General features: G+C 43.1%; 1 protein-coding gene across 1 annotated transcript in view; it reads left to right on the forward strand.

Moving 5' to 3' along the window:
* Positions 1-26,038, forward strand: part of C7 (complement C7) — a 38,149-nt gene that overhangs the window by 8,531 nt on the left and 3,580 nt on the right. Inside the window, exons 6-16 of the mRNA XM_077817188.1 lie at positions 1,087-1,225; positions 2,793-2,927; positions 7,213-7,456; positions 8,212-8,325; positions 11,452-11,618; positions 12,468-12,696; positions 14,224-14,395; positions 14,822-14,909; positions 15,987-16,119; positions 17,669-17,860; positions 22,484-22,580. Coding sequence (XP_077673314.1) covers positions 1,087-1,225; positions 2,793-2,927; positions 7,213-7,456; positions 8,212-8,325; positions 11,452-11,618; positions 12,468-12,696; positions 14,224-14,395; positions 14,822-14,909; positions 15,987-16,119; positions 17,669-17,860; positions 22,484-22,580 — 1,710 coding nt within the window. The remainder of the gene's footprint in view (positions 1-1,086; positions 1,226-2,792; positions 2,928-7,212; positions 7,457-8,211; positions 8,326-11,451; positions 11,619-12,467; positions 12,697-14,223; positions 14,396-14,821; positions 14,910-15,986; positions 16,120-17,668; positions 17,861-22,483; positions 22,581-26,038) is intronic.

A 26,038-nucleotide genomic window follows, 5' to 3' on the forward strand; every position in this document is an offset into this window, starting at 1 on the left:
ACCTCCTCCCACCCCACTGTCCTGCTGGTAATAGCTTATCTAAAGTGAGCAACAGGTGCTGGAAATGGCCTAACCTGTTGCTCACTTTAGATAAGCTATTACCAGCAGGACAGTGGGGTGGGAGGAGGTATTGTTTCATATTCTCTGTGTATATATAAAGTCTGCTGCAGTTTCCACGGTATGCATCTGATGAAGTGAGCTGTAGCTCACGAAAGCTCATGCTCAAATAAATTGGTTAGTCTCTAAGGTGCCACAAGGACTCCTTTTCTTTTAGCTTATCTAAAGTAATCGTCAGGTTAGGCCATTTCCAGCACAAATCCAGGTTTTCTCACCCTCCACCCCCCCACACAAATTCACTCTCCTGCTGGTGATAGCCCATCCAAAGTGACAACTCTTTACACAATGTGCATGATAATGAAGTTAGGCCATTTCCTGCACAAATCCAGGTTCTCTCACTCCCTCACCCCCCTCCAAAAACCCACCCCCATACACACACAGACTCACTCTCCTGCTGGTAATAGCTCGTCCAAACTGACTACTCTCCAAGTTTAAATCCAAGTTAAACCAGAACATCTGGGGGGGGGGGTAGGAAAAAACAAGAGGAAATAGGCTACCTTGCATAATGACTTAGCCACTCCCAGTCTCTATTTAAGCCTAAATTAATAGTATCCAATTTGCAAATGAATTCCAATTCAGCAGTTTCTCGCTGGAGTCTGGATTTGAAGTTTTTTTGTTTTAAGATAGCGACCTTCATGTCTGTGATTGCGTGACCAGAGAGATTGAAGTGTTCTCCGACTGGTTTATGAATGTTATAATTCTTGACATCTGATTTGTGTCCACTATGGAACTTTTAGTGCACGGGAGCAGTGTTCGCACAGGCGGCTAGTGCACTGTAGATTCCTTCCCTGGCTTGCTGTGCACTGACTTGCTGACTACACAGGCCCTAAGTCCATTTCTGATTGTTATATGCAGATTTAATGCTATTCAATTACAACAGCTTTTTGTAGTTTTAAGATCCTGTCAACCATGCATTCTTCTCAGCGACTCTGCTGCTTTAAGCTATCTTTTGTATTTTCTCTCTTGCAGCTTTGATGCCATTTCTGGTGAGACTAAGGGAAGAGTGATTCATACTAAGAGTTTTGGTGGACAGTGCAGAAAGGTGTTTAGTGGCGATCAGAGAGAATACTACAGACTGAGTGAAAGCCTTCTTGCCTACACATTCCAAGTATGTTTGCTTTACCATAGCCTTGTTTTTAGAGTCATATTTAGACAAGGGAGAATAATGCGAAACATGAAAGGTTTAATGAGGGTGGCAAGCTTCCAGGAAAGAGTTCCTTGCGGCAAACATGCACTCAGCCAGCCCCAGCTGTCTGGTTCGCTGGTTCAGTTAGATGGTGGCTCCTCCACCTGGCCAGCCTCCAGGGGGAAATCCAGGGCTGGATTTTCACTTTATGCGCCCCTAGGCACAACTTCTTCCGTGCTCCCCTGCCTACAGCTGACCTTCATGTTGCACACAGTTTTAGAGAGGTAGGGTGCCCCTAGAACGCTGGCACCCCTAGGCACATGCCTACTGTGCCTAATTGGAAATCTGGCCCTGGGGAAGTCAATAATCAGCACCTCTCACAAGATTAAATCCAGAGAGAGGAGCAGTCAACACCACTGAACTGAACTGAGCTGGGTAACTGTCTCCTGAGCAGCCCATGAATTTAAGGAACAGGATTGCCAACAGCAAAAAAGCAGTGTTGGAGACCACATGCCAGATCCTCAGCTAGTGAAAGTCAGCATGGCTCTGTCAGTCAATGGAGTTATGCCAAGTTACACCCGGTGAGAATCTAGCTCATGCATCTACTTAGAGTTAAGTTTATCTCTTCCCAGAAAATTGTATATATGTTTAGAAGTTTTAATGATGTTAAGTGGAGGGTTTATCACTAGAAGAAAGGAACAGAACCCTGAATGTTATTGCTTAGATCAAGGTTTTGATCCTGTGCACCCTTTATTTCAATAGAAGCACTGCGTGTCCATGGAATGTGTTCAACTCATTGAGGGCTTCAGAGAGAAGACTATAACCAAATAATGCCTTAAAGTCAAGCATGTGCATAAATGTTTGCAAGATGAGGGCCAAAGTGTGGTAGACGTAGTCTTCATCTCTCAGGGTCAGATCTTTACTGAGTGCAGGGGTCTCTCCTCACTTGGTTTTCTCTGAGCATGAGCAGCTAATGCACCTGCTCATTCTTTAGAAGTATAGCATACATATGCTTCTTAGGACATTTGCAGAGACATATTACATCCCTTTCGGAGGGATACTTTGTTCACTGTCATATCCTTAATGGGCTTGATCCTGCTCCCATTGACATCAGTGGGAACAGGGTCAGTCCTGAAATCCACTGCCATACTACTGCTATGTTTCAGAGTAACAGCCGTATTAGTCTGTATTCGCAAAAAGAAAAGGAGTACTTGTGGCACCTTAGAGACTAACCAATTTATTTGAGCATAAGCTTTCGTGAGCTACAGCTCACTTCATCGGATGCACACACATATGCATCTGATGAAGTGAACTGTAGCTCACGAAAGCTTATGCTCAAATAAATTGGTTAGTCTCTAAGGTGCCACAAGTACTCCTTTTCTTTTTGCATACTACTGCTATGTTTGTATAAAGATGTTTGCTTTATCCTGTATTCATACACCATCTAGAATGTATTCAACCCAAAGAAATTTTCCTCGTCTCTCTGTGCCAGGAAGTGCATGTGCTTCTAACAGCCATTCATAAAGGTCTGCATTTTCCTTTTTTCTAGGTGAAAATTCAGAATGATTTTAGCTATGAGTTTTACAACAGTAGCTGGTCTTATATGAAACACACAGTTCACAATGTACAATCAAACAGAGACCATTACTATTCACAAAATACACAGGAGAAAGGCAGCAAAAAGGTATGTACAAACTGACTTTTTGACTTAGAATTTCCCACGAATGATTAAAGTCTTACTTCCTTCAATGCTGTTTTATAATTTGAACATCTCCATGACAATTTTTTTGTTTTATCCTGGTACTTTTGGTGCAACTTAGACAAAACAAACAGAATCCCTCAAAGATCTGTACAAAGAGGTCACTGGTCTGGGTTATGTTAGTTTATTTTTTGCCATTGTAATTGCTTATTATCTATTCATTTGATTTATTGACTGCTTTTGCTATAAGGAAAGAAAGACACTGGCTAATAACTGAATAATATTCTCCATGCTGATAATTTTCTTCTGAACAGTTCATTTAAATGTTGTTTTCTCTTTGCCTTTTTTATTACATTCCTCAGTGTTTCGAGGCAACTTTAAAAAAAAATTCTACAATGAGGGCTTAAAATTTGTTTTGCCTACCCACAAGAAAAATTGTATTTCAGAATTGAACTCTACTGAGAACTTTACCTACTCCTTTATAAAGTACCTTTGTCTCCACTGTGCCTATAATTTTGAGTTAACTAAAAACAAGTAGTAATCCAATAACTTGAGTGCTTTCCGTTTATGAGGTAATATTAGTATCTTGGGTTAAATAAACTCAGAGGCTGAAGGCTAATATGTTTTTAGCTCATAATATGATTACCACCAAGTTGACAGAAACTACCCTTTTGTTGTTAGTACACTGAAATGTACACACTGATTACATAGCATTGTATATCAATGATGAGGTAGAATGTAAAGAAATAAGAAGCAATGAAATGGATATGACTGAGTCCGTCTGGGCAAAAATTACACTGGGGAAGAAAACTACTAGAGCCTCCCCTGGGATAGTACTTGGGGTGTGCTATAGACCGCCGGGATCTAATTTGGATATGGATAGAGCCCTTTTTAATGTTTTTAATAAAGTAAATACTAATGGAAACTGTGTGATCATGGGAGACTTTAACTTCCCAGATATAGACTAGAGGACTAGTGCTAGTAATAATAATAGGGCTCAGATTTTCCTAGATGCGATTGCTGATGGATTCCTTCAGCAAGTAGTTGCTGAACCGACTAGAGGGATGCCATTTTAGATTTGGTTTTGGTAAGTAGTGAGGACCTCATAGAAGAAATGGTTGTAGGGGATAGTCTTGGATCAAGTGATCATGAGCTAATTCAGTTCAAACTGAATGGAAGAATTAACAAAAATAAATCTGCAACTAGGGGTTTTGATTTCAAAGGGCTGACTTTCAAAAATTAAGGAAATTAGTTAGGGAAGTGGATTGGATTGAAGAATTTATAGATCTAAAGGTAGAGGAGGCCTGGGATTATTTTAAATCAAAGCTGCAGAAGCTATCGGAAGCCTGCATCCCAAGAAAGGGGAAAAAATTCATAGGCAGGAGTTGTAGACCAAGCTGGATGAGCAAGCATCTCAGAGAGGTGATTAAGAAAAAGCAGAAAGCATACAGGGAGTGGAAGAAGAGAGGGATCAGCAAGGAAAGCTACCTTATTGAGGTCAGAACATGTAGGGATAAAGTGAGACAGGCTAAAAGTCAAGTAGAGTTGGACCTTGCAAAGGGAATTAAAACCAATAGTAAAAGGTTCTATAGTCATATAAGTAAGAAGAAAACAAAGAAAGAAGAAGTGGGACCGCTAAACACTGAGGATGGAGTGGAGGTCAAGGATAATCTAGGCATGGCCCAATATCTAAACAAATACTTTGCCTCAGTCTTTAATAAGACTAAAGAGGATCTTAGGGATAATGGTAGCATGACAAATGGGATTGAGGATATGGAGGTAGACATTACCATATTTGAGGTAGAAGCGAAACTCAAACAGCTTAATGGGACTAAATCAGGGGGCCCAGATAATCTTCATCCAAGAATATTAAAGGAATTGGCACATGAAATTGCAAGCCCATTAGCAAGAATTTTTAATGAATCTGTAAACTCAGGGGTTGTACCGTATGGTTGGAGAATTGCTAACATAGTTCCTATTTTTAAGAAAGGGAAAAAAAGTGATCCGGGTAATTATAGGCCTGTTAGTTTGACATCTGTAGTATGCAAGGTCTTGGAAAAAATTTTGAAGGAGAAGCTAGTTAAGGACATTGAAGTCAATTGTAAATGGGACAAAATACAACATGGTTTTACAAAAGGTAGATCGTGCCAAACCAACCTGATCTCCTTCTTTGAGAAAAGAAAAGGAGTACTTGTGGCACTTAGAGACTAACCAATTTATTTGAGCATAAGCTTTTGTGAGCTACAGCTCACTTCATCGGATGCATACTGTGGAAAGTACAGAAGATCTTTTTATACACAAAAACCATGAAAAAATGGGTGTTTACCACTACAAAAGGTTTTCTTTCCCCCCACACCCCACTCTCCTACTGGTGTGGGGTGTGGGGGAGGGGGAGGTTTAGAGAAGGACAGGGATATCCTGCAGGAGGATCTGGATGACCTTGTAAACTGGAGTAATAGTAATAGGATGAAATTTAATAGTGAGAAGTGTAAGGTCATGCATTTAGGGATTAATAACAAGAATTTTAGTTATAAGCTAGGGACACATCAATTAGAAGTAACGGAGGAGGAAAAGGACCTTGGAGTATTGGTTGATCATGGGATGACTATGAGCTGCCAATGTGATGTGGCCGTGAAAAAAGCTAATGCGGTCTTGGGATGCATCAGGAGAGGTATTTCCAGTAGGGATAAGGAGGTTTTAGTACCGTTATACAAGGTACTGGTGAGACCTCACCTGGAATACTGTGTGCAGTTCTGGTCTCCCATGTTTAAGAAGGATGAATTCAAACTGGAACAGGTACAGAGAAGGGCTACTAGGATGATCCAAGGAATGGAAAACCTGTCTTATGAAAGGAGACTCAAGAAGCTTGGCTTGTTTAGCCTAACTAAAAGAAGGTTGAGGGGAGATATGATTGCTCTCTATAAATATATCAGAAGGATAAATACTGGAGAGGAAGAGGAATTATTTAAGCTCAGTACCAATGCGGACACAAGATCAAATGGATATAAACTGGCCACCAGGAAGTTTAGACTTGAAATTAGACAAAGGTTTCTAACCATCAGAGGAGTGAAGTTTTGGAATAGCCTTCCAAGGGAAGCAGTGGGGGCAAAAGATCTATCTGGCTTTAAGATTAAACTCGATAAGTTTATGGAGGAGATGGTATGATGGGATAACATGGTTTTGGTAATTAAATATTCATGGTAAATAGGCCCAATGGCCTGTGATGGGATATTAGATGGGGTGGGATCCGAGTTACCCAGGAAAGAATTTTCTGTAGTATCTGGCTGATGAATCTTGCCCATATGCTCACGGTTTAGCTGATCGCCATATTTGGGGTCGGGAAGAAATTTTCCTCCAGGGCAGATTGGAAGAGGCCCTGGAGGTTTTTCACCTTCCTCTGTAGCATGGGGCACGGGTCAGATATAGGTGTGAGGTTTTTTGCAGGAGTGGTGGGTGAAATTCTGTGGCCTGCGTTGTGCAGGAGGTCAGACTAGATGATCATAATGGTCCCTTCTGACCTAAATATCTATGAATCTATATGTTAAGACTAACAGTAAATAAGTTCAAAATAATGCTTATTTTTTAACTGGAAGAAAACCTGAGAAGACCATATTTATTGTGGGCATGTGTCTGAGAAGCTGTCACAAAGACAAGAGTGAGTGGGGTACTTATAAAGAAAAGGGTGCTCCAGACCAGTCAAGATTCTAAGAAAAGAGAACTTTCTGGTGTCTCAGTTTCCCTTTTACTAAACTGCAGTACCTTTGTCTCCAGCAGGGCTCATTAATCAGGCTTTTCCAGGCACCTAATGCCTGGCAACCACCATTAACTTTTACACAGGACTATGTATTTGCCTATTTGTCCTTTTGAAGCTTTTTTGGGAGGTAGAGAGTGCAGAAAGAATGCTGCAGTCATTAAAAAGAAAAAAAAATAGTGATTTTGTCTACCTCCCACACTATTCATATCACGTTCACTCAGACGGTCCTATCACACAAAACAGGCAACCGCACTACAGGAGGAAGAAGAGAACTTTAAAGGGAAAAACAAAACAAAACAAAAATCCAGTCTCTTAAAGAAACAGACCACCTTATCACAAGAGCCATACATAAATGATAAGTACTGAGGACAGGAGTGAATCAGAATGCAGGGGTAACATACTGAACAGTTGTAGAAACTATTGTCCATTAGCAAGTACAGGATCCTGATGAGCTGATTGGCAGAATCCATTCCATTTTTAAATAGCTGTATGACTAATTTATTTTCATCCTCTTAGAGTAATCACTTCATGGTTGTTGAGAATGATGTGGAAGTTGCTCAATTCATTAATAACAACCCAGAATTTCTCACTCTTACGGAGCCATTCTGGAAAGAGCTTGCCAACCTTCCTGCTGTCTATGAATATAGTGCATACCGAAGATTAATTGAACATTTTGGTACTCACTTCCTGCACTCTGGATCTCTGGGAGGACATTACAAAGTTCTCTTTTATATGGATACTGAAAAAATCAAAGCAGAAGGTAGAGTACTGGAGCATTTGTTATAATGAACCAAAAGAATGAACAAGTGAAGAAACTCCTCCATAGATCCTCTCAGCTAACAAATAAAACAAAAATAAAGAGACTGCTTTCTCACCAGTCAGTCGCCATAGACTCTCCTTATCTATAATAAACTAGAGGTGGGCTGAAGCCACTATCTTTAGATCCTGATCTGGGTGTTGAATACTCAACATTCAGAGAGATTTGGATTTGGGGTTCAGCCTGTTATACATTTGGTTCCACACATTATAAATCGAAAGGGCTATTTGAAAAATTTGGATCCCAGTCCTGGTTTGGCTTTTGAACAGCCTCAAAGTTCAGAGGTGTTTGGATACAAGGTGTGATTAAAGTCCGTCTCTAGCGAAGGCAAAACAAAATAAAAATAAAGCAAAGGGCAAAACTGCACATATGGTGATTCTCAAAGACACAACCACTGCTGGAAGGGCAGAGGTGGGGGTGAGAAAAAGGATAAATAAGAAAAAAGGAAATAAAATATCAGGCAAATACATCATTCAGCTTTCTGCCAGTATCCTTAGGCATTGCCTTTGGATAGCTACTGGTTACTGGTAACCCTTAGCATGGGATCTGCTTTGTAGTTGTCCCCTCCTTCAAGAAAATGTTGCAGTTGTTCTATACCTAACGTGGCCCCTCAGTCAATGGGAGCCTCACACATGAATCCAAAAGCAGAAATTAATTTTCAGCCTACTGTGAAGGTAACTGGATCTATTTCTTTTCAGGTTTGAGTATTACAGACATGTACAAATGTACATCATCAGGTTGGAACTTACTTATCGTAAAAAAGAAAAAGACTACTTGCTCAAAACTGGATGAGCTGTTAAAATCCTCTTCAGGTAAATGATTCCATGGCACAGAGATTTCTTGCATTGTGGGATATGTCAGAACCGGTTACGTGTGGGAGATCAATAAAACAGAAGGGCTTTTTGGATATAGTAGAACCCGACTATCTGAATGGAATTACAGGGAACATATTTGCACAAACAGGTTTCAGATAAGGAGTACTGAGTTTTCATTGAAATGATGCATATCTGGTGACATAATCGAGATTTCAGATATTAAAGGGTTAACATTTGAGGAACTTGGAAAAGGTATCAAAATTGTCAAAATATTGTGCAAGTTGGTGGAATGATCAGAAAAAACAAATGCAGACCAGTCCCTCTCATCCCTTTGGTCACTAGGCCAAAGCTGGCAGTTGCTGAGTTCCAGTAGGAATGGCAAGTGCTCAGCATCTCTCAGGACAGGATAATAGGGTAATAGCCAACATGGATTTGTCAAGAACAAATCATACCCCCCAACCTAATTTCCTTCTTTGACAGGTTTACTGGCCTATTGGATAGGGGAGAAGCAGTAGATGTGATATACCTTGATTTTAATAAGGCTTTTGACACAGTCCCACAAGATGTTCACATATGGTCTAGATTACCTTACTACAAGGTGGGTGCAAAACTGGTTGAAAGCCCATACTCAAAGTGGAGATATCAATGGTTCATATAAAAGGTGGGAGACCCATCTACTGGGATCCTGCAGGGGTAGTCCTGGGTCCTGTCCAGTTAATATTTTCATTAATGTCTTGTGAAAGTATGCTTATAAAAACCAAGCTAAGAGCGTTCACAAGCACTTTGAAGGACAGGATGAGAATTCAACATGATCTTGACAAATTGGAGAATTGGTCTAAAATCAACAAGATGAAATTCAATAAAGCCCAGTGCCAACTACTGCATTTGGAAGGAAAAATCAAATGCAAAAATGCAAAATGGGGAATAATTGGTTCGGTGAAAAGGATCTGGGGGTTCTAGTGGATCACAAATTGAAAATGAGCCAACAGTGTGATGCAGTTGTGAAAAAGGCTAATATTCTGGGGTGTATTAACAGGAGTTTTTTATATAAGACATGGGGGGTAATTTACCCTCTCTACTTGGCAATGATGAGTCCTCATCTGGAGAACTGTGTCCAGTTTTGGGTGCCACACTTCAGGAAAGATGTGGACAAATTGGAGAAAGTCCAGAGGAGAGCAACAAAAATGATAAAGGTTTAGAAAACCAGACCTGTGAGGACAGGTTAAAAACCCCTGGGCTTATTTAGTCTTGAGAAAAGAAGACAGAGAGAGGGGGGCACCTGATAACAGTCTTCAAATATGTTAAGGGCTGTTATAAAGAGGACTGAAGCTAGGACAAGAAGTAATTGGCTTTATCTCCAGCAAGGAGGATTTAGGTTAGATATTAGGACAAAAATTCTAACTATAAGAGCAGTTAAGCTCTGGAATAGGTTTCCAAGGGAGGGTGTGGAAGTCTTGTCACGGGAAGTGTTTAAGAGCAGGTTGGACAAACACCTCTTTGGGATGGCCTAGGTTTACATGGTCTTGTTTCAGCGCAGGGGGCTGGACTAGATGTTTTCTCAAGGTCCCTTCCAGCCCTACGTATCTACGATTTTATGACAGCTGTTCCCAGCCTGACTTGATTAGAGCCCATCTTGTGGTAGATTGGTGGATAGCCTCTCTTCCACATCCCTTAAGCCATACTCATTCACAGTTGCATGACCCAGATCCACAAAGGTACTTAGAAGACTAAGTCCCAGTTGTATGCACCAATGTGATCAACAAACCTCTGTTTGGCTGCCACCTAGTCCTGCAGGTGCTTATCTCACTTGGCACTAAACTTCTACTCTACCAGTTCCATAGGTGCCTCTGGGTGCACTACTGCCTTACTCTAGGCATCTGGAAATCTACCTGTTGCCCCAGAGTGATTTACAAAGTGGGGGAAGGTAGGCAGAGAAGTGCCTATCTCACCATGGGATCCAATCTGGTAGGCATGATCCGAGGCTGCCCACCAGAGTGGGTTCCACTCAAAATCTGGTGGGGAATAAGAGGAATGGTGAGGGGTTGCCAACCTTATAACTTCTAGCCCATTGGGCACCATCAGCACCACTTCCACCTCCTCCCATTTTGTGTGGAGTGTTTCTTACAAGCAATGACTTAGGTATCTAAGTCACCTGACTCCAGGAGAGGGACTCCTATTCATGAACTGCTAGCTAGGAGCCTCCCTGCAGCCTGGACTTAGATGCCTACCTCCGTGACAGGGGCAGGGCTTAGCACACATCCCTCTTGTCAGCATCTCCCATTGGCTGGCTTAGGAGGCTCCCTGCTTAGCATGCTGGCATTGTGGATTGCATTCTTAGGTGCCTGTCTGTCCTCATGCATTGTTCAAGGCACCTAACTCAGGCTTTGTGAATTGCAATGTTGTTCCTGTGATTTTCTAGGTGCCTAAAAGTTAGGTGTTGCGGTCTTCAGCACTGCAATGGCTAAGTCCCTTGGTGGATCCAGGCCTAAAATAATTATTTTTTTCTGTCCCTTCTCCCCTCTCCAGTTCCCCATCATACTCCTCCTGTTCACTCTTGTCTGCTTTCTATTTGTATTCATTTTTGTTTTTCACTTGTTATGTGAAAACTCCTCTCCTCACCAGGAGACCACCTGAAGCTCAGGGTGAGGAACCTCCATTGGTGGTTCTATGGGGCAATAGACACACGCTTGCAGAGCTGAACTGTGTGTTACAAGAGCAGACACACAAAGCTTGGGCTGGTAAGCTGCTTCCTGAGCTGCTCCAGTGGTCATCTGCATTAAGATCCACTGCAGGAGCAGGGAATAAAGGTGGGTTTCTAAAAGATGCGCACCTTCTTTACTCACAACAGCATTTCTCTTGTAAGGAGTTGGAATGATTCCAGAGCCATGCTGCTTTCCCTATCTGTACTTCTGCCCTAGTCAGGTCCTCCCATGGTTGGGAAACACCATTTCAAGATTTGGCCTGCTATTTCCATTCTAGGATACATGTGCTATATTACTTAAATTCTCTACTGATGTCCCTTTAATTGCTCGCACAAGTATTTGCGTTATATTGTGGAATTTCTATTGCTACATGAAAACATACCAATCTGCTGTTCTGTATTTCTCATTCCTGAATGTGTAGGAACCAGTCAGAATCAGATTAGAGGTGATCCCTATGTAGAGGGAGGAAATCCAGCGGCTGTTGCTGGCCTTGCTTATCTAGATTTGAATAATCCTGCTGGAAATAGTGAAAGATATTCCTTCTGGGCTCGATCAGTGAAATACTATCCCAGAGTAATTAAACAAAAGGTAAGACTTGGTACTATTTTCCTAAAACAGCCCTGAGAGGTGGGTTTATCTGAAGTGGGGACATGACTAAGCTATAGGGGTTAATCAGCACCAGTTGTAAATGGCAATAGTTTTGTATCCAGATTGTTTTTAAAAAATTAAAATCAGAAAAATGTGCACAGGCAAAGCAGACTGTTTGAGAGATGTACGGTAACGACTGGCAGTTTTACAAAATCAAGGTTCTGATCCTGCATTGAATTTTGTACAAGTAGACACTGCCCCTGTGCAGAGCCCCAGTAATTTCACTACGGCTTTGCATAAGCACAGGGGTCCATCTGCTTAGATCTCAGGGCCCAAATATTGGAGCACAGTGTCAAATGAAAAGGATGAATTCTGTCAATGAGTTTGGGATTTAATGTGAGCTCTGGAAGTGTAGATTTTGTGGAATTGAAGCACAAAGAATTATTTTTTATCTTCTTAATCATTATAGAATGAAACTGACCTTACAGTTGTTTAAAATATACAACTTCTTGGACTGGGAAGCTCACATAGAGACTTTGCTAGTGCCTAGTTTTTGAGCATGGCACGGCACGGCATTATTTAGCTCCAATCCACACAGCCATGGCTGAACTGTGTTGAATACATCTGAGCTGCAAGTGACTTTAACAAATGTCTCACAAAGTTGGTTTTGAGCGTAGATAAGTCCTTACTTGATCTTTCCTACTAATGACAGATGAAGAGTTTTCCCTCTTTGCAAAATTGTCCACACCATATACATCTCCAAGTATCGTACAGGACCAATGTGTTATTAAACTGTGAGCCCTTAAAATATGTAGTTTTTAAATTTAAGTATCTGTTTATTGCATTTAGCTAACACCGTTGTACGAGCTGGTAAAAGAAGTGACCTGTGCCTCAGTTAAAAGGCATTACCTGAAACTAGCCATTGAAGAGTATCTGAGTGAGAACGATCCCTGCAAATGTCGGCCATGTCAAAATGGTGGTGAACCTGCCATAGTAGGAACTCAGTGCCTGTGTTTCTGCAAACCTTATACGTTTGGAGCAGCTTGTGAACTCGGAACTCTTGTACAAGATCAACCAGGTAAGTTTGCATTTGTTTTGAGATTTCAAAAGTTTAAAGCATACTTTTCTGCTTGCAATGATATCATCAGTGCTATTGTGCAGGTTGAATGTGCAGCTGATATTGGGCACCAGCAACTTGTAGAAGTCAAGTGGATTTTTGAGGGCATCAGGCTGCCAGGGGACAGGGGTTAAATGAGTATGGGGACTATTCCTCTCTGTTAGACTCTGGGTCTCTGCTTAACATTTGTATACAGCACTTTACATTTTCCAAGTATTTTCTTTAAGTATTGTGGACAATACTAGTAACAGTGAGAGCAGTCCTGCATTGGCAAGCAAATGGACTAGATGAATTAATAGATCTTTTCCATCTCTTGCTTCTCTGATTCTATTATCCCCATTTTACAAATAGAAAAACTGAGATGCAAAAAGATCAAGGCCAGAATTTTCAAACTTGGGTGCCTAAACACATTGTTTACCATGTTGTCGTAACAGTGTTGGTCCGAGAATATGAGAGAGACAAGGTAGGTGAGGTGATATCTTTTATTGGACTAACTTCTGTTGGTGAGAGACAAGCTTTTGAGCTTCACAGAGTTCTTCTTCAGGTCTGGGGAAGGTAACCAAACTTAGACACTTAAGTGCACATTTAAGCATCTAAACTATTGCCCAGTTTTCAGAGATATCGAGCACCCATAAGTACTATTGAAAAAATTAGAGTTTGTGTCATGTGCCTCTCTGATTATTTAAGTACCTTACTTTAGGCATCTAGCTTGAAAGTTGACTTGCCCAAGGTTACGTACAAAGCCAGGATTAGCATTTATGAATTCATGGCTCAAAGTATAGTACTCAGTCCACTAGATCAAACTGCTTTTTTTCAAATTTGCCAATAACCTAGGCTTCTACATTACTTGTGTCCGTGATGCATGAAATGCCACTGATGAGTAGAGAAAAGGGAACAACTGTTCTAGTGGTGATGCAAGGAGGGATCAGATCTGTGAGAGGAGTATGTGTGCAGGGAGGGAATAACAGCATAGAGATCAGTATTGGATTGCATGGGTTTATTTTAACTAATCTAAACCTGAATAAAAATTTGGATTCAAAGAGCACCAGTGACTAATATTATGCTGGTCTTCTCCTGACAAACTGAGTTTCATAATTATTCTTTTTGCTATGCAGATAAATGAAAGAGTTCAATAACCATTTCAATAACATTTTTGGAATAAATTAACAAAAATGAACAATGGGTCCATTTCACATTCTGTGAAACAGGAACACATTCAGTTTTTTTGTCCAGTTGTAGTATGGTACTATATTTCTATTTACTCATTCTGGTATAAATGAGCAATGACTCCACAGAATTACACCAGTATAAAAGCAATATAAGCAAGAAAAGTCTCAGGTCCATAATAGTGAGATCTTGGATTCAGCTCATTATCATCATTAGCTCTGACTGTTGTTTCCTGCTTTTAAGATACTAGCAGCTACTAAGAGGACAATAGAATTTCCTACATATTCCTATAATGTAAAGTCTCACTCTAACATTACACAGGAGTCATTGATGGAAGGTGGAGTTGCTGGTCCTCCTGGAGCCCTTGCTCAGGAGAAAGGAAGTCAAGGAGTCGAACCTGCAATAATCCACCACCTAGTGGCGGTGGGATATCCTGCATTGGAGAACAGTTTGAAAGCAGACAGTGTGAGGATGAGGAGTTGCAACATTTTCGGTAAGTGGATTGGAAACACCTTGAGCACGAATGCAAGTGGGAGATCTGGGGCGATTTATGATTTTGACTCAAAGCGACTTGTAATTTGTTGGACTGTCACAGAAATTCAGTGGCTTTGGCTAAACCAAAGGATCAAGTTTTTGTGTTTGTTCAAGCATGAAACAAAATGAAATTCAGGAGCTGTGATCTAGATGTGAAGTGGATCTGGAAAAAAGGGTGAAGCCTATGAGCTTAACTTTACTCTAGTCTTCACATGCTTTCTCAAAAACACATGATATATGAGTTTAGTTTGATCATGGCTTAAAGGAACACAGACTGGCCCTGAAAAGGGCAGTGAGAAGGGCAGTATTTTAGAAGAAAGAATGACTAAAAAACCCTCTTTAACTTAGTAAAAATAATCACAATCTTAAAATTTTTGCTTTACAGTTTGATTGAACCACACTGCTTTGATGTGTCCATAATCCCCACAGAATTCTGCTCACCTCCCCCACTCTTGGAAAATGGATTTGTTCAAGTAGGTTATAAAAAAGTTCTCTTTATTACTTAATCTATGCTCAGTTTCGAGCTGCAGTACTAGAGCTGCAGTTAATATACTCATAGTAATTCCCTACAACCATGTATTAGTCTTGATCAATTTAATATGATGATGTATGAAAATCTCTTTAGCATGTTCCTCCTGGATTAAGTTTACAAGAAGTTAGCCAAGACTTATTTTACTTATTTGTAACTCTCCCCCCACACCACCTTTACTCCCCTTTTTATTACCTGCAATGCCCAGAGTCTCCAACAGAGATCAGGGCCCCTGTTGTGCTAGGCAATGTACAAACACATAGTAAGAGAGTCCATGCCTCAAAGAGCTGAACATTTAAAATAGACAAGATAGACAAAGGGCAGGATGGGAAAGAGGCACAGAGAGGTGAAGTGAGCTGCCCAATGTTACACAGCAAATTGGTGGTAGAACTAGGAATAGAATCTCCTGACTCCAAGTCAAGTGCCCTAACTACTGGAACACACTCTTTTTGTCCCCACCAGGACTCCGCACATGCTCAGGGATCCAACTGCCTGCAGCGGCAGGATTGGGCCTAATATCAGACATGATTTAATAAGGAGTAACAAGAGATCTTGTAAATTCCTTGGACCAGAGATTATGTCTTAACCACACTGTGAGGTGCCTAGCACCCTTTTGGTTGCTTTGAGAAATAACTAACACTATAGCAATACTGTATGTTTTGGAGAAATGTGCAAGAAACATCCTTCCCTCAAATTAACTAGGAATCAGCTAAAAAAATCTAAAATCTAATGGCCTGACCCTGAAAACCCTTACTCCACTGGGTCCACCTAAATGAATAAGGCTTGAGGGATTGTACCCTAACATGTATTTTGCCATTTATTTTTCCAGTCACTGGTTATCACCCTGCATGTATTAGTTTATCTCAGAAGATAAAGGTAAAATCCTGCAAACCATGGAATTGTATTTGCTCGGTTAATTCAGTCAGATTTCTTAGAAACCAAAAAAGAGTTTGATATTTTTAGTGGTAATTACACATTCATTGTTTCAAATTCAAAGCTTCCCCTATTTATTTCCTTTCAGAATGCCGATTCCTCATATCCTGTCGGGAAAAGTGTTGTTTACGCCTGCAGAGACGGTTATTCTCTTGTTGGTGATCCTGTTGCTAAATGTGGGGAAGGTTTAAAGTGGCTCATTGCATATCCCCAGTGCAAGAGTATGTTTAAATTGATTTTCACTGCAAAGTACAATTGAAAGTTGACTTTTGAATCCCAGTGAAACTTTTCCCCACATCTATTTTTCAAAAATAGAGGAAAGGGCAGAGGGGGGATGTAGACAGCTGTAGTCTTCCAATTCTCGAACTAGAATCAGACTTAAATTGCTTTTTCTTTCTTTGAATATAGAAATTGCTATAATAGAATGGACAACTGGTCCATTTGGTCTAGTTGTAAGGAAGGCAAAAATTGAACCAGAAAACTCACAATGCACCAGGCCAAAGGTATACTGCAGGGGTAAATTTCTTCCTGACCCCCCTGAAGTCAGAGGATTGCTAGCCCTGATGATTTTAATCTTAGGTAAAATAATTGCAATGCTATTCAATGTATATAGGATTGAGGCGCTCCATACTCTTGTCCTGCTGCAGCAGAAAGTTGACTGAAATATACTCTCGTAATATATTGAATAATCCCTGCTTAATTCTCTTTAGGAAATGAAAACTCTCCAGGGTCCTAGCTAATAGAACTTGGAGTGGATGGCGAATTCATTTCTGAGAGCCTCACATTTGGTGATCAACTTAGCCCTGAGCCTATGAACAAGCATTACCATTATTAGCTGATAAAAAAAATCTCTGTGTATAATAATAATGCCACAACTTACTTGGGGTCCTATGGGAAGCTCCTGGCTACAGCAAAGTTCTCCAGTAGCTGTTTTGACAACATAGTGAATCCAAAACTCAGCCAGTGAACTCTGTGGGACCTATAAAGAAATGTTTGTTAGTTTATGTCTTCAACATTCTCTTCTCACTTCCTGCCCCGCTGGTCAGAGTGATTAGATCTTTTTTATTTTTCATTTGTGAGTCACCTATTAAAATGGTGTATCAGATAGATTGGTATCTTTCTAGATGGAAAGCAGGTAGGTCTAGATCCAGATCCCATCTTCCTTCTACCACCTATGCCAGCCTTAATGTCCACTTCATGGCCTCCCATTCCTGTCTTTTTGCCTTCTTCTATGACATGCATGGAGTTATCCTCCCAGTTGCAGGGTCAGGCTTCTACCCTTTCCTCATTTCAATCACTCTAAAGACTCACTTCTTTTGTATTGTCCACAAACATTAGCCCAGGCAGTCAGTTGCTCTCTCTACAAAAAAAAGCTTTAACATCTTCTTCTGGGTCTCTCAGGGTGTCTTAATTGGGCCTTGTCTATACTGGGGTGTAGGACACTGGTGTAATTGCATCAGTGCAAGCCCTTAGTAGAGGTTTATACCAGGGCAGTTTCTCCTGGGAGATCCCAGTGCAGACTAGATTGTAAGCCCTGGGGGCTGGGATTGTCTTGGTCTCTGGAACAGCCCCAAGCACATAGCAAATGTTTAACAAATAGGTTAATATTCTGTACTAACACAATTGGTGTCTTCCTAGAGGAATAAGAGCTGAGTTTTGCTCTAAACATGGACAGTAGACTCAAAGAATTTAAGACAGGACAAGAAATGTGTGACAACTTTCTGAACAAATTACAGAGTCACCATTCCTTTTGCTATCTTCATTCCTTAGAAACAGCTTGTGTCTTACCTGTCCTGGTGGAGGATATGAGAGGAGAGCCATGGAAACCTTCATATGAGATTGGAGAGAAGGTGACTCTGTCCTGTCCAGATGGCATGCACTTGGAAGGGTCATCTCTCATTCTGTGTGAGCCCAGCCTCAAGTGGTCTCCTGATATGAAGGATATCAAGTGCAAGAGAAGAGGTAAGCCACTGCAGTAATTGGGTCTGAATGAAATCCTAGCAGTGATTACAGAGGCAGTGCTTCCTAATGGATGGAACTAGCTGCAGGAGATCTGGGCTCAATTCATGGCTCTGCCCCTGGTCTCTTGGGTGACTTTGGTCAAGTCCCTTCCCTTTCTGTGCCTCAGTTTCCTCATCTGTAAAATGGGTTAGCTCCTTTGTGAGGCACTTTGAGATCTACTGATGGGAAGTGATATCGAAGAGCTAGGTATTATATATGTATTGTTCCCTAAGTGTGCCACAGTTACTCATGCCATAAAATGTGCTGCACCCTTGCCCATGCTGATGGAGTTGCTGCTGCTATGATGTTCACCTCAGGTGTCCGAAGACTATTTCTCCTGGCGGCTCCTTTTGCAATGTATCCCATATGCACTGACTTCCTAATGTGCCGGGGGCTGCTCTCCCCAGCCCCGCCCTGGCCCTGCCCCACCTCCACTCCTTCTCTCAAGGCCCCATCCCCACTCTGCCTCTTCCTGCCCCCTCCCCCGAGTGCACCCCCCCCTTCAATCCTCCCCCTCCCCCCGCCCGTGCCTCCTGCACACCACACAACAGCTGATCTGTGGTGAGCGGGAGGTGCTGGGATGGAGGGGGAGGTGCTGATAGGGGGTCTGCCAGTGGGTGCTCAGCACCCACCTTTTTTTTTCCCGTGAATGCTCCAGCCCTGGAGCACTCACGGAGTCGGTGCCTATGATGTAGCCCCTTCACATATTGTTCCCCTGCAGGCTGTGGCAGCTGCGAACATTTTAAAAAGGAGTTCCCTCCGTTATTTCCCATCTCAGCTGGTTATGCGGGTGACACCCCCTCCCAGGGTATCCATCTTTCCACCTGACTCCTCTCAGCCCATCATGGGAACTGCACCACAAAGTGGTTCTTCTGTGTGTCCCTCCAACCCGGTAGCTGTTCCTCACAGCAGGGCACACTATGGTCTGAGGTTGTGGGTGGATGGTCAGGTGGGCAGCGGGTGTCCTCCAATGGTGGGGCTGGGTGGTCCATTAGGAAAAGGGTCCCTTTTGGTTCTTGAGGCAGGCAGGCCTCCCCCTAGCTGGTGGGGGATTGGGGTCCTCTGGTTGTTGGGGGCAGGAGCTGAGTTAGGGGAGTGCGGCTCCAGGCTTCCTCTCAGTAGTGGCTACTCAAGCTTTAGGCTGAGGCAGGGCATACAGGCACTGGCAGGACAGAGGCAGGATACAGCAGCTGTAGGATTCCCACTCAGCACAGCAGCACCTTAGCCTCTGTTCATCTACCCCTCACGCTGGAGCAGCCAGTTGAGGGCAGGTGCTGCACTGGACTTTCCCCATGTACTTTTAGGAGTGCTGGTAGGTGAAGTAGAAGGGCAGTGGCCTTGGGCCTTGGAGCAGCTGCCATGGCCACTGCAGTAGCTGCCTGAGAGTAGCAGGCCACTCAAGCCAAGCCTTTAGGGAAGTGATACTGGCTTTAGCATTTTGGGGCAAGGTTGATAAACAATTATTTGCACTCACTGTTGTGAGGGGGTTGCTACCCTTTCTGGGTAGGATTGCACCACTTCTGGGGAGATGGATGGGAGGACGTTCTAGAACAAAGCCTCTTCCCCTAGGGTCTGGTTAATAGTCTCATGAACACATGAAATATATCCTAAGATCCATATAGGAAACCTCTCTCATCCATGCCACCTCAGGACTGATTCCGTCTATCTGTTCCTAGTTCTATACACTGTCTCTTAGCTCTCCACTGTCTCCTCTCACTAGAGCCTAGGTGACTTTTTCCCCTGGGAACTGGTGCTCACAAATTCTTCCCCTAGGTTACAGTTAATCCCTTCCCAGACATTAGCTTGGAGAGGATTAACAGCCACTGCTGTTCCCCCGCAGCTTGTCTAGTGGTAAGACTCCCAGGTCCCTCTTTACTGTGAATACCAGGACCTAATGTATCTTGCTTCCCCTCCTTATCAGGCTTTGCTGTTGCCGACAGTTATGTGATCTGGGAGGAAACCAGGCACAGGTGAGAGCTGGACTTGGCTCTTCTTAAAGGCTCAACCACCCTGTCACACCCACTACCCCAAACCAGTTCCTGTCCTCCATTATCACACCACCATGAATATGGCCAACCTAAGGATTTGGGAAGGAATAGCAAAATCACTTCCTGGAGTACATCCCAAATATAACAACCTCCTATTGCTGAAATGTAGCCCATCTGGTTTTCCTTTCAACCCTAGCAACTGGTTTTCACCAGCTTACATTGCTTTATGTTTTCAAATGCTGTGCAAGGACAATGGCTAGGAACTCTTACAAAAATGAAAGCTTTGATGCTCCTTTATGGTCTTCAAAGGCCAACTATGTTAACAAGGGTCTCAAAGGAACCCCTCCAGCTCATTAGTAAGCTACAGCTTTAAATCATAATCTAGCCCAGAGATGGGCAAACTACGGCCTGCGGGGCTGTGCTGCCCGGCCCTTGAGCTCCCAGCCAGGAAGGCTAGCCCCTGGCCCCTCCCAATGCTGCCCCCTCTCCCCACAGCCTCAGCTCGCCATGCCGCCAGCACTCTTGGGACAGGGAACAGGGGCGGTTGGATCAGCGTGGAGTCCCGCGGGGCCTGTCAGGGGGCAGGGGTGTGGATAGGGGTCATGGCAGTCAGGGGATGGGGAGCAGGGGAGGTTGGATAGGGGGTGAGGTCCCAGGGACGTGGTTAGGGGACAAGGAACAGGGGGGTTAGATGGGTTGGAGGTACTGAGGGGGGCAGTCAGGGGGCGGGAATTGGGAGAGGGCAGATAGGGGGAGGGGGCCAGGCTATTGGGGAGGCACAATCTTCCCTACCCGGCCCTCCATATAGTTTCACAACCCCGATGTGGCTCTCTGGCCAAAAAGTTTGCCCACCTTGATCTAGCCTTATGCATCCAGCAGGGTGTGACAAGCCTGGAATTACAGTTGCACTGGTGGAAGAGCATGGAGGATCAATCCAATAATATAACATTTTTAACAAAAGAAGGTACATAAAAACAAGCATTAGAAAAAGTGGATGTACTAAATCAAACACTTAAATCAAAAAAGGAAGAATGGGAATCACTATAATTTTGCATGACATAAAACATAACTGGGTTTTCTGAGACAGAGTGGGATAAGAATTGTCAGTAGATAACTAAGTTTTCTAGCTATAAACTATGGAGTAAAGACAGGGCTGGTTGACCTGCTGATCCCAGGAATTGTTTTTTGGGAGGGTGGGGTATAATTTTCTCATCTACACCCAGTCAGGACTAGGCTTAGTGTTTATATTAAAATTCTACTACAGTTCTCTCTCTTTTTCCTTCTTGTCATTCCCTCCCACCACCATCTTTGACAGTTTATCTGTTCTTACCTATTTTGCTAAAGTAAGCCTAAAATTATAAGAAAGATTTCTTTTTAAAAATGCAGTTCTGCTCAGTGATATTACAAAATCCAAGATCCAAAACACAAACCAGGTTAAACCTCTTTCTTACAGAAAACAGTTTTGTAGGGATTTAGCAAAGTCCGACTGTTACTAGCTAGAGAAATCTCAGGAGGGCTGTTAGTTCAGTAAGGACCTTTTTCACTTTTAAGCTTGGAATATAATGCAGCAGGCCAAAGTGGAATACAGAAGTATATTATACAGCAGGCCAAAGCACAGAGCACAGTCCAAACACAATTCACAGACAGAGATGCTGGAACAATTTGTATAGTGGGGGTGCTGAGAACCATTGAATCAAACTGTAAAGCCTGTATATGATGGAAACCACTTCAAGCCAAGGGGTGTGGCAGCACCCTCAGCAGCCCGGTTCCAGCATCTATGTCCATAGAGTTCTACAAGATCCACTCTTGCCTTTATTTTTAGTCTTTATGCATATAGGATCACAAACTGGTATTTGTAGTTTTCATTGGCTGCAACCTCCAAATCAGAATATTTCTAACTAGAGATTTGAAGTCTCAACTTCCACCATTCACATCAGATGAGCTTTTACTCTGAAACCTAGTGTAGATGAAACCCAGTAAAGTAGATGTCAACATTGCTAACTATTATTCAATGCTGATCAGTACAGTAGAAATAGTTACTGTAAAGTGGGAAGTGGAATTTTAGATTGTAGACAGCACTTGCATATTAATTATTATTATTTGTTATTTGTATTATCACCAGGATAATCATTGTGCTAGGCGCTGCACAAACAAAGGACAAAAAGACAGTCCCTGCCCAGAAGAGCATGCATTAAGTAGAAGACAAGAGACAAAAGATCAATACAGACAGACTGATGGGGGAGGAAAAGGAAACAACGAGACAATATTGATCAGCATGATAGGCTGTGGTCTCAGTATCCCACAATCACATACAGTACTCACATCTGTCCTCCCCCCCTACCCTGGCTGACTCTGGGCCCAGAGCTAAAGCATCATTCAGCAATTGCACTAGCTACAGAGTGTATTATATTTTTAAATTCTGTTAATTCCATCTACACAGTACATAATTTTAATTACAAGCAGGCTGTAATTTTATGGCATTGTATAATAATCCAGTACCTTTTTAATGCAACCAGGGGGATAATTCCACGGTCGCCATTTAATAGCCTTCATTTTTCTGATCTGTAATGGTTTTGTCTGTGTTCTTTCACTTTAGTACCCAGCGTGAAACCAGAACTGACAGAACCTAAATGTCAGCCATGGGAGAAAGTGCAACAGTCAAAATGTGTATGTAAAATGCCCTATGAGTGTGGGTAAGTCCAGCCTGACATTGACAATAACTTTCTCACTTCATTCAAGACAAATTAAATTTCTCAGGATTTCAGTCCATGACAAATTAGACAGCTTTACTTATACCAGGGAAAGTCATTGTGCTTTGTTTACATTACCGTTCAATCAATCCCTGTTCTTCACTTACCTGTCAGTGGGCATTAGCAGTGATGGAACTTAGGTAAACGGCTGAAGGTAAAGGGATAATTTCAGCTCCACTTGATCTGTGAAATGGGGGAGGGAAGGAAAGATAAAATGCTATTCTGGATATTTATAAGATCAAGGAAGAGTAAGAGCCGAGTCCTCCTGGGACATAAATTCTCCAAGTAATAAACATGTGCAATAAAGCAGGTGGTTCTTCTGAGAGACCGGAGAGCTAGGAGAGATGCAATAATCTGAGCTCCCATTTACACAGCAATTTGAAGAGGCAGTCTGTGACACCAGCAGAGTGCTTAAACTCACCTTTTTGCACCTCATAATGTGAAGTCTGGCTTGAGTTTATTGTTCATTTATTTGGTGCTTTGAGTCTCTGGGTCACTTTACCAATGGGACAAATGGTGCTGTGGTTTGGATTGGCCTTTATTGTGCTTGAAATCAAATGGCTCAACCACGGATTTATTTATTTTTTTAATTTGAGAAAACAGAAGCGTGTCCGGGACCCCACCAGGCAGTAAAAGTTGGATTTTCAAAATTGATCTGCACCCACAGTCGGGGTGAGATTTTCATAATAGCTGAGCACTTTGGTTGTGAGCTCTTGAAATCTGGCCATGTTCATCACAGTGGGAGCCACTGGGGGCTGAGCACTTTTGAGAATCGGGCCCTTGTTTAGATGCCTAAATGGGAGCTGAACTCTTGAGAATCTGGCCCCAGGACTAGACTGTATGCTCCTTATTGGTGAGCAATTACTAATGACATGAATAGTCCTCATGACTGTGGTGGAGTGGCTCAGGGAAAAAGATTCTATTCAATGGGATCAAGGAGAGGATTTTCAGTCTTCTAAGTGACTTAACATCACTGGGACTTGTCAATGGAAGTTGTGCTCCGAAGTCACTCAGGCATTTTTGAAAATGTCACCTAGCCAACACAAGCTCTAACTAGCACATTTTGAATGTCTGAAAATTAATTAAAGTTAATGGGCCTCATTCAGTTTTAGTAGGTCTGATTCATCACTGTGCTATGAGGCAGGATGGCCATGTGGTTAGGGCAGCAGCCTAGGACATGGCTTTAAATCCAAACTTCCAGTGTGACCCTCAGTAAGTCACTTAGGGATTGATTTTTAAAGATGTTTAGGCACCTAAAGATATAGATAAGCACCTTGCTTTTGAGAATCCCATTAGGCACCTAACTCTATCTTGAGATGCTTAAATACCTTTAGTCTGACCCTTAGTCTCTGTGCCCAATTCCCCATCTGTAAAAGGGGGATAATAGTGCTGCTCTACCTCACAGGGGAATATTGAGGATAAATACATTACAGATTAGGAGGTGCTCAGATACTATGGTGATGGGGGCCTTCTCAGTGCCTAAGATAAACAACGTGTAACACTCTGTTAAACTGTGCCCCGTGTAAGCAATATAGTCTTGGAAGTCAGTAGTGTTGCAGCCACTTATGCAAAGGTCTGGATTTGGCTCATGGTTTATAGTTCTTTTTAGCCTTTAACACCTTTTGTTCAAAGTGGCAGAAAAGTAAGTAAACAGTTCACTATTTCTAAAAAGAAAGAAAGAAAGAAAGAAAACCCAGCTTACCCCAACATTTTAGCAGAGAGAATAAATCAATTATTAAAGAAGATTAGATGGAATAGGCATCTAGTCAGTTGGGATTTAGTGTACTGCCATGTAGGGATTAAAGGATATAACTTGAGTTTGTTCTTACTCTGAGCCTGGTAGTACCTTAGTTTGCTCTGGAGACAACTCAGCCTCCACTCAGCCCAGCTGAGGAAATGTGGGAGCAATGACAGATTACATAGGAATTGCTCCAGTGGGTCAGACCCCATGGTCCATCTAGTCCACTGCCCTGTCTCTGACAGTAGTCAGCATCAGAGGTAGGAAAGTGAAAAACCCCACAGGAGGCAGATGTGAGATAATCTGCTCCACATGAGAGTTTTATCCTAATCCCCAATAGCTAGACATTGGTTTCAACCCTGAAGCAGAAGGTTTAATATCCTTCCAAAACTATAATCTTGTTATCCATACAAATGTCTAATCCCTCTTTGACATCACGTGACACTGAATTCCACAGTCTAATTAAAAATATAAGAAAAGATCTCTGAGCCATTGATGGAGAAACTGTGGAGGGTGGGAGAGATCCCAGAAGACTGGAAAAGAGAAATACAGCAGAATACTGGGCAACGGCCGCTCAGCCACCACTCTAGTCACTGTGAATCTAATTAATTACTCTAGAGTAGACCACAGTGGTGTAGCTAGGAGTGGAAATTTGGGTGAGCCCTGACCTTCCAGTGGGCGGGCAATGACAGACTGTGCTAGCTCAGCTTCTCCCCCGATGCCATGTCCTCTTCCTAGCCCTGGTGACCCCAAACACAGGGCTTCACCTGCCGAGCTGGGCATGTGCATGGGCCCACAACCCCACCCCCATGCTCCAGTGTGGGTAGCTGCTGGGGTAAAAGAGGTTCCCCCCTTCAGGCTGAAATTCTTCACATTCCTTAGGGCAGAGGGAGGATAATAGGAACTGACCCCCCCACTTCAGTTGAGCAGAGTCCGAAGGCTACCCCCAGCCCAGCCCCGCAGGGTACCCAGGCAGGGAAACAGATTCCCTGAGCCTGACCATCTTGGGAAGAGAGAAAGTTTATCCAGAGCGGGGAGGGAAAACTGGGGCAAGGGAGGGGCTGAACAGGGGAGGGCAGAGACCAAGGGCCGTAGTTGGGGGAAAGGGGCAGGGCAGGACCCGGGGGGTACAGGACATGGGTGAGGTGGCAGAACTTGGGGGCATAGCAGAGCCTGGAGCTGGGGGCACAGGGATGATGAGACTGGGGTGCAGGAGGGATCGGAGTTGCGGGGGGGGGGCAGGAGGAATCTGGGGGCCCATCTTCCCCTACCCCCTCCAGCCAGCCCTTACCGCTCAGCAGGCATCAGAAGACAAGGCTGCCCGGGGCGCACAGGGTGTGGGGCACGCCCATGGGGTGGAGGGGCGGGTCTCACCAGGGCTCAAGCTCCACCCGCCCCGCTGACCCCAGCTTGGTGTCTGTCTGGCCGCCCAGCCGGCCATGTCCCTCTGTCCTGCCGGTGCATCTGTGTGCCCGTGCTTCCTGCACTGCATGCTGCTGCTCCGGTCTCCAGCGCCCAGCCCAGTCATGCATCTTGGCGTCTGGCCTGGCTTCACTCCGCTCCGGCCCCAGTGCTAGCCCCACACAGATCTGCCTCCAGGAGGCCCACTCCCTGTCTGGGACGTCTCACCCACTCCCAGCTTGTGAATTCAGGGGGTCTGGCC

This window comes from Eretmochelys imbricata, chromosome 5 (genome assembly GCF_965152235.1).
Source record: "Eretmochelys imbricata isolate rEreImb1 chromosome 5, rEreImb1.hap1, whole genome shotgun sequence".
NCBI lineage: Eukaryota > Metazoa > Chordata > Testudines > Cheloniidae > Eretmochelys > Eretmochelys imbricata.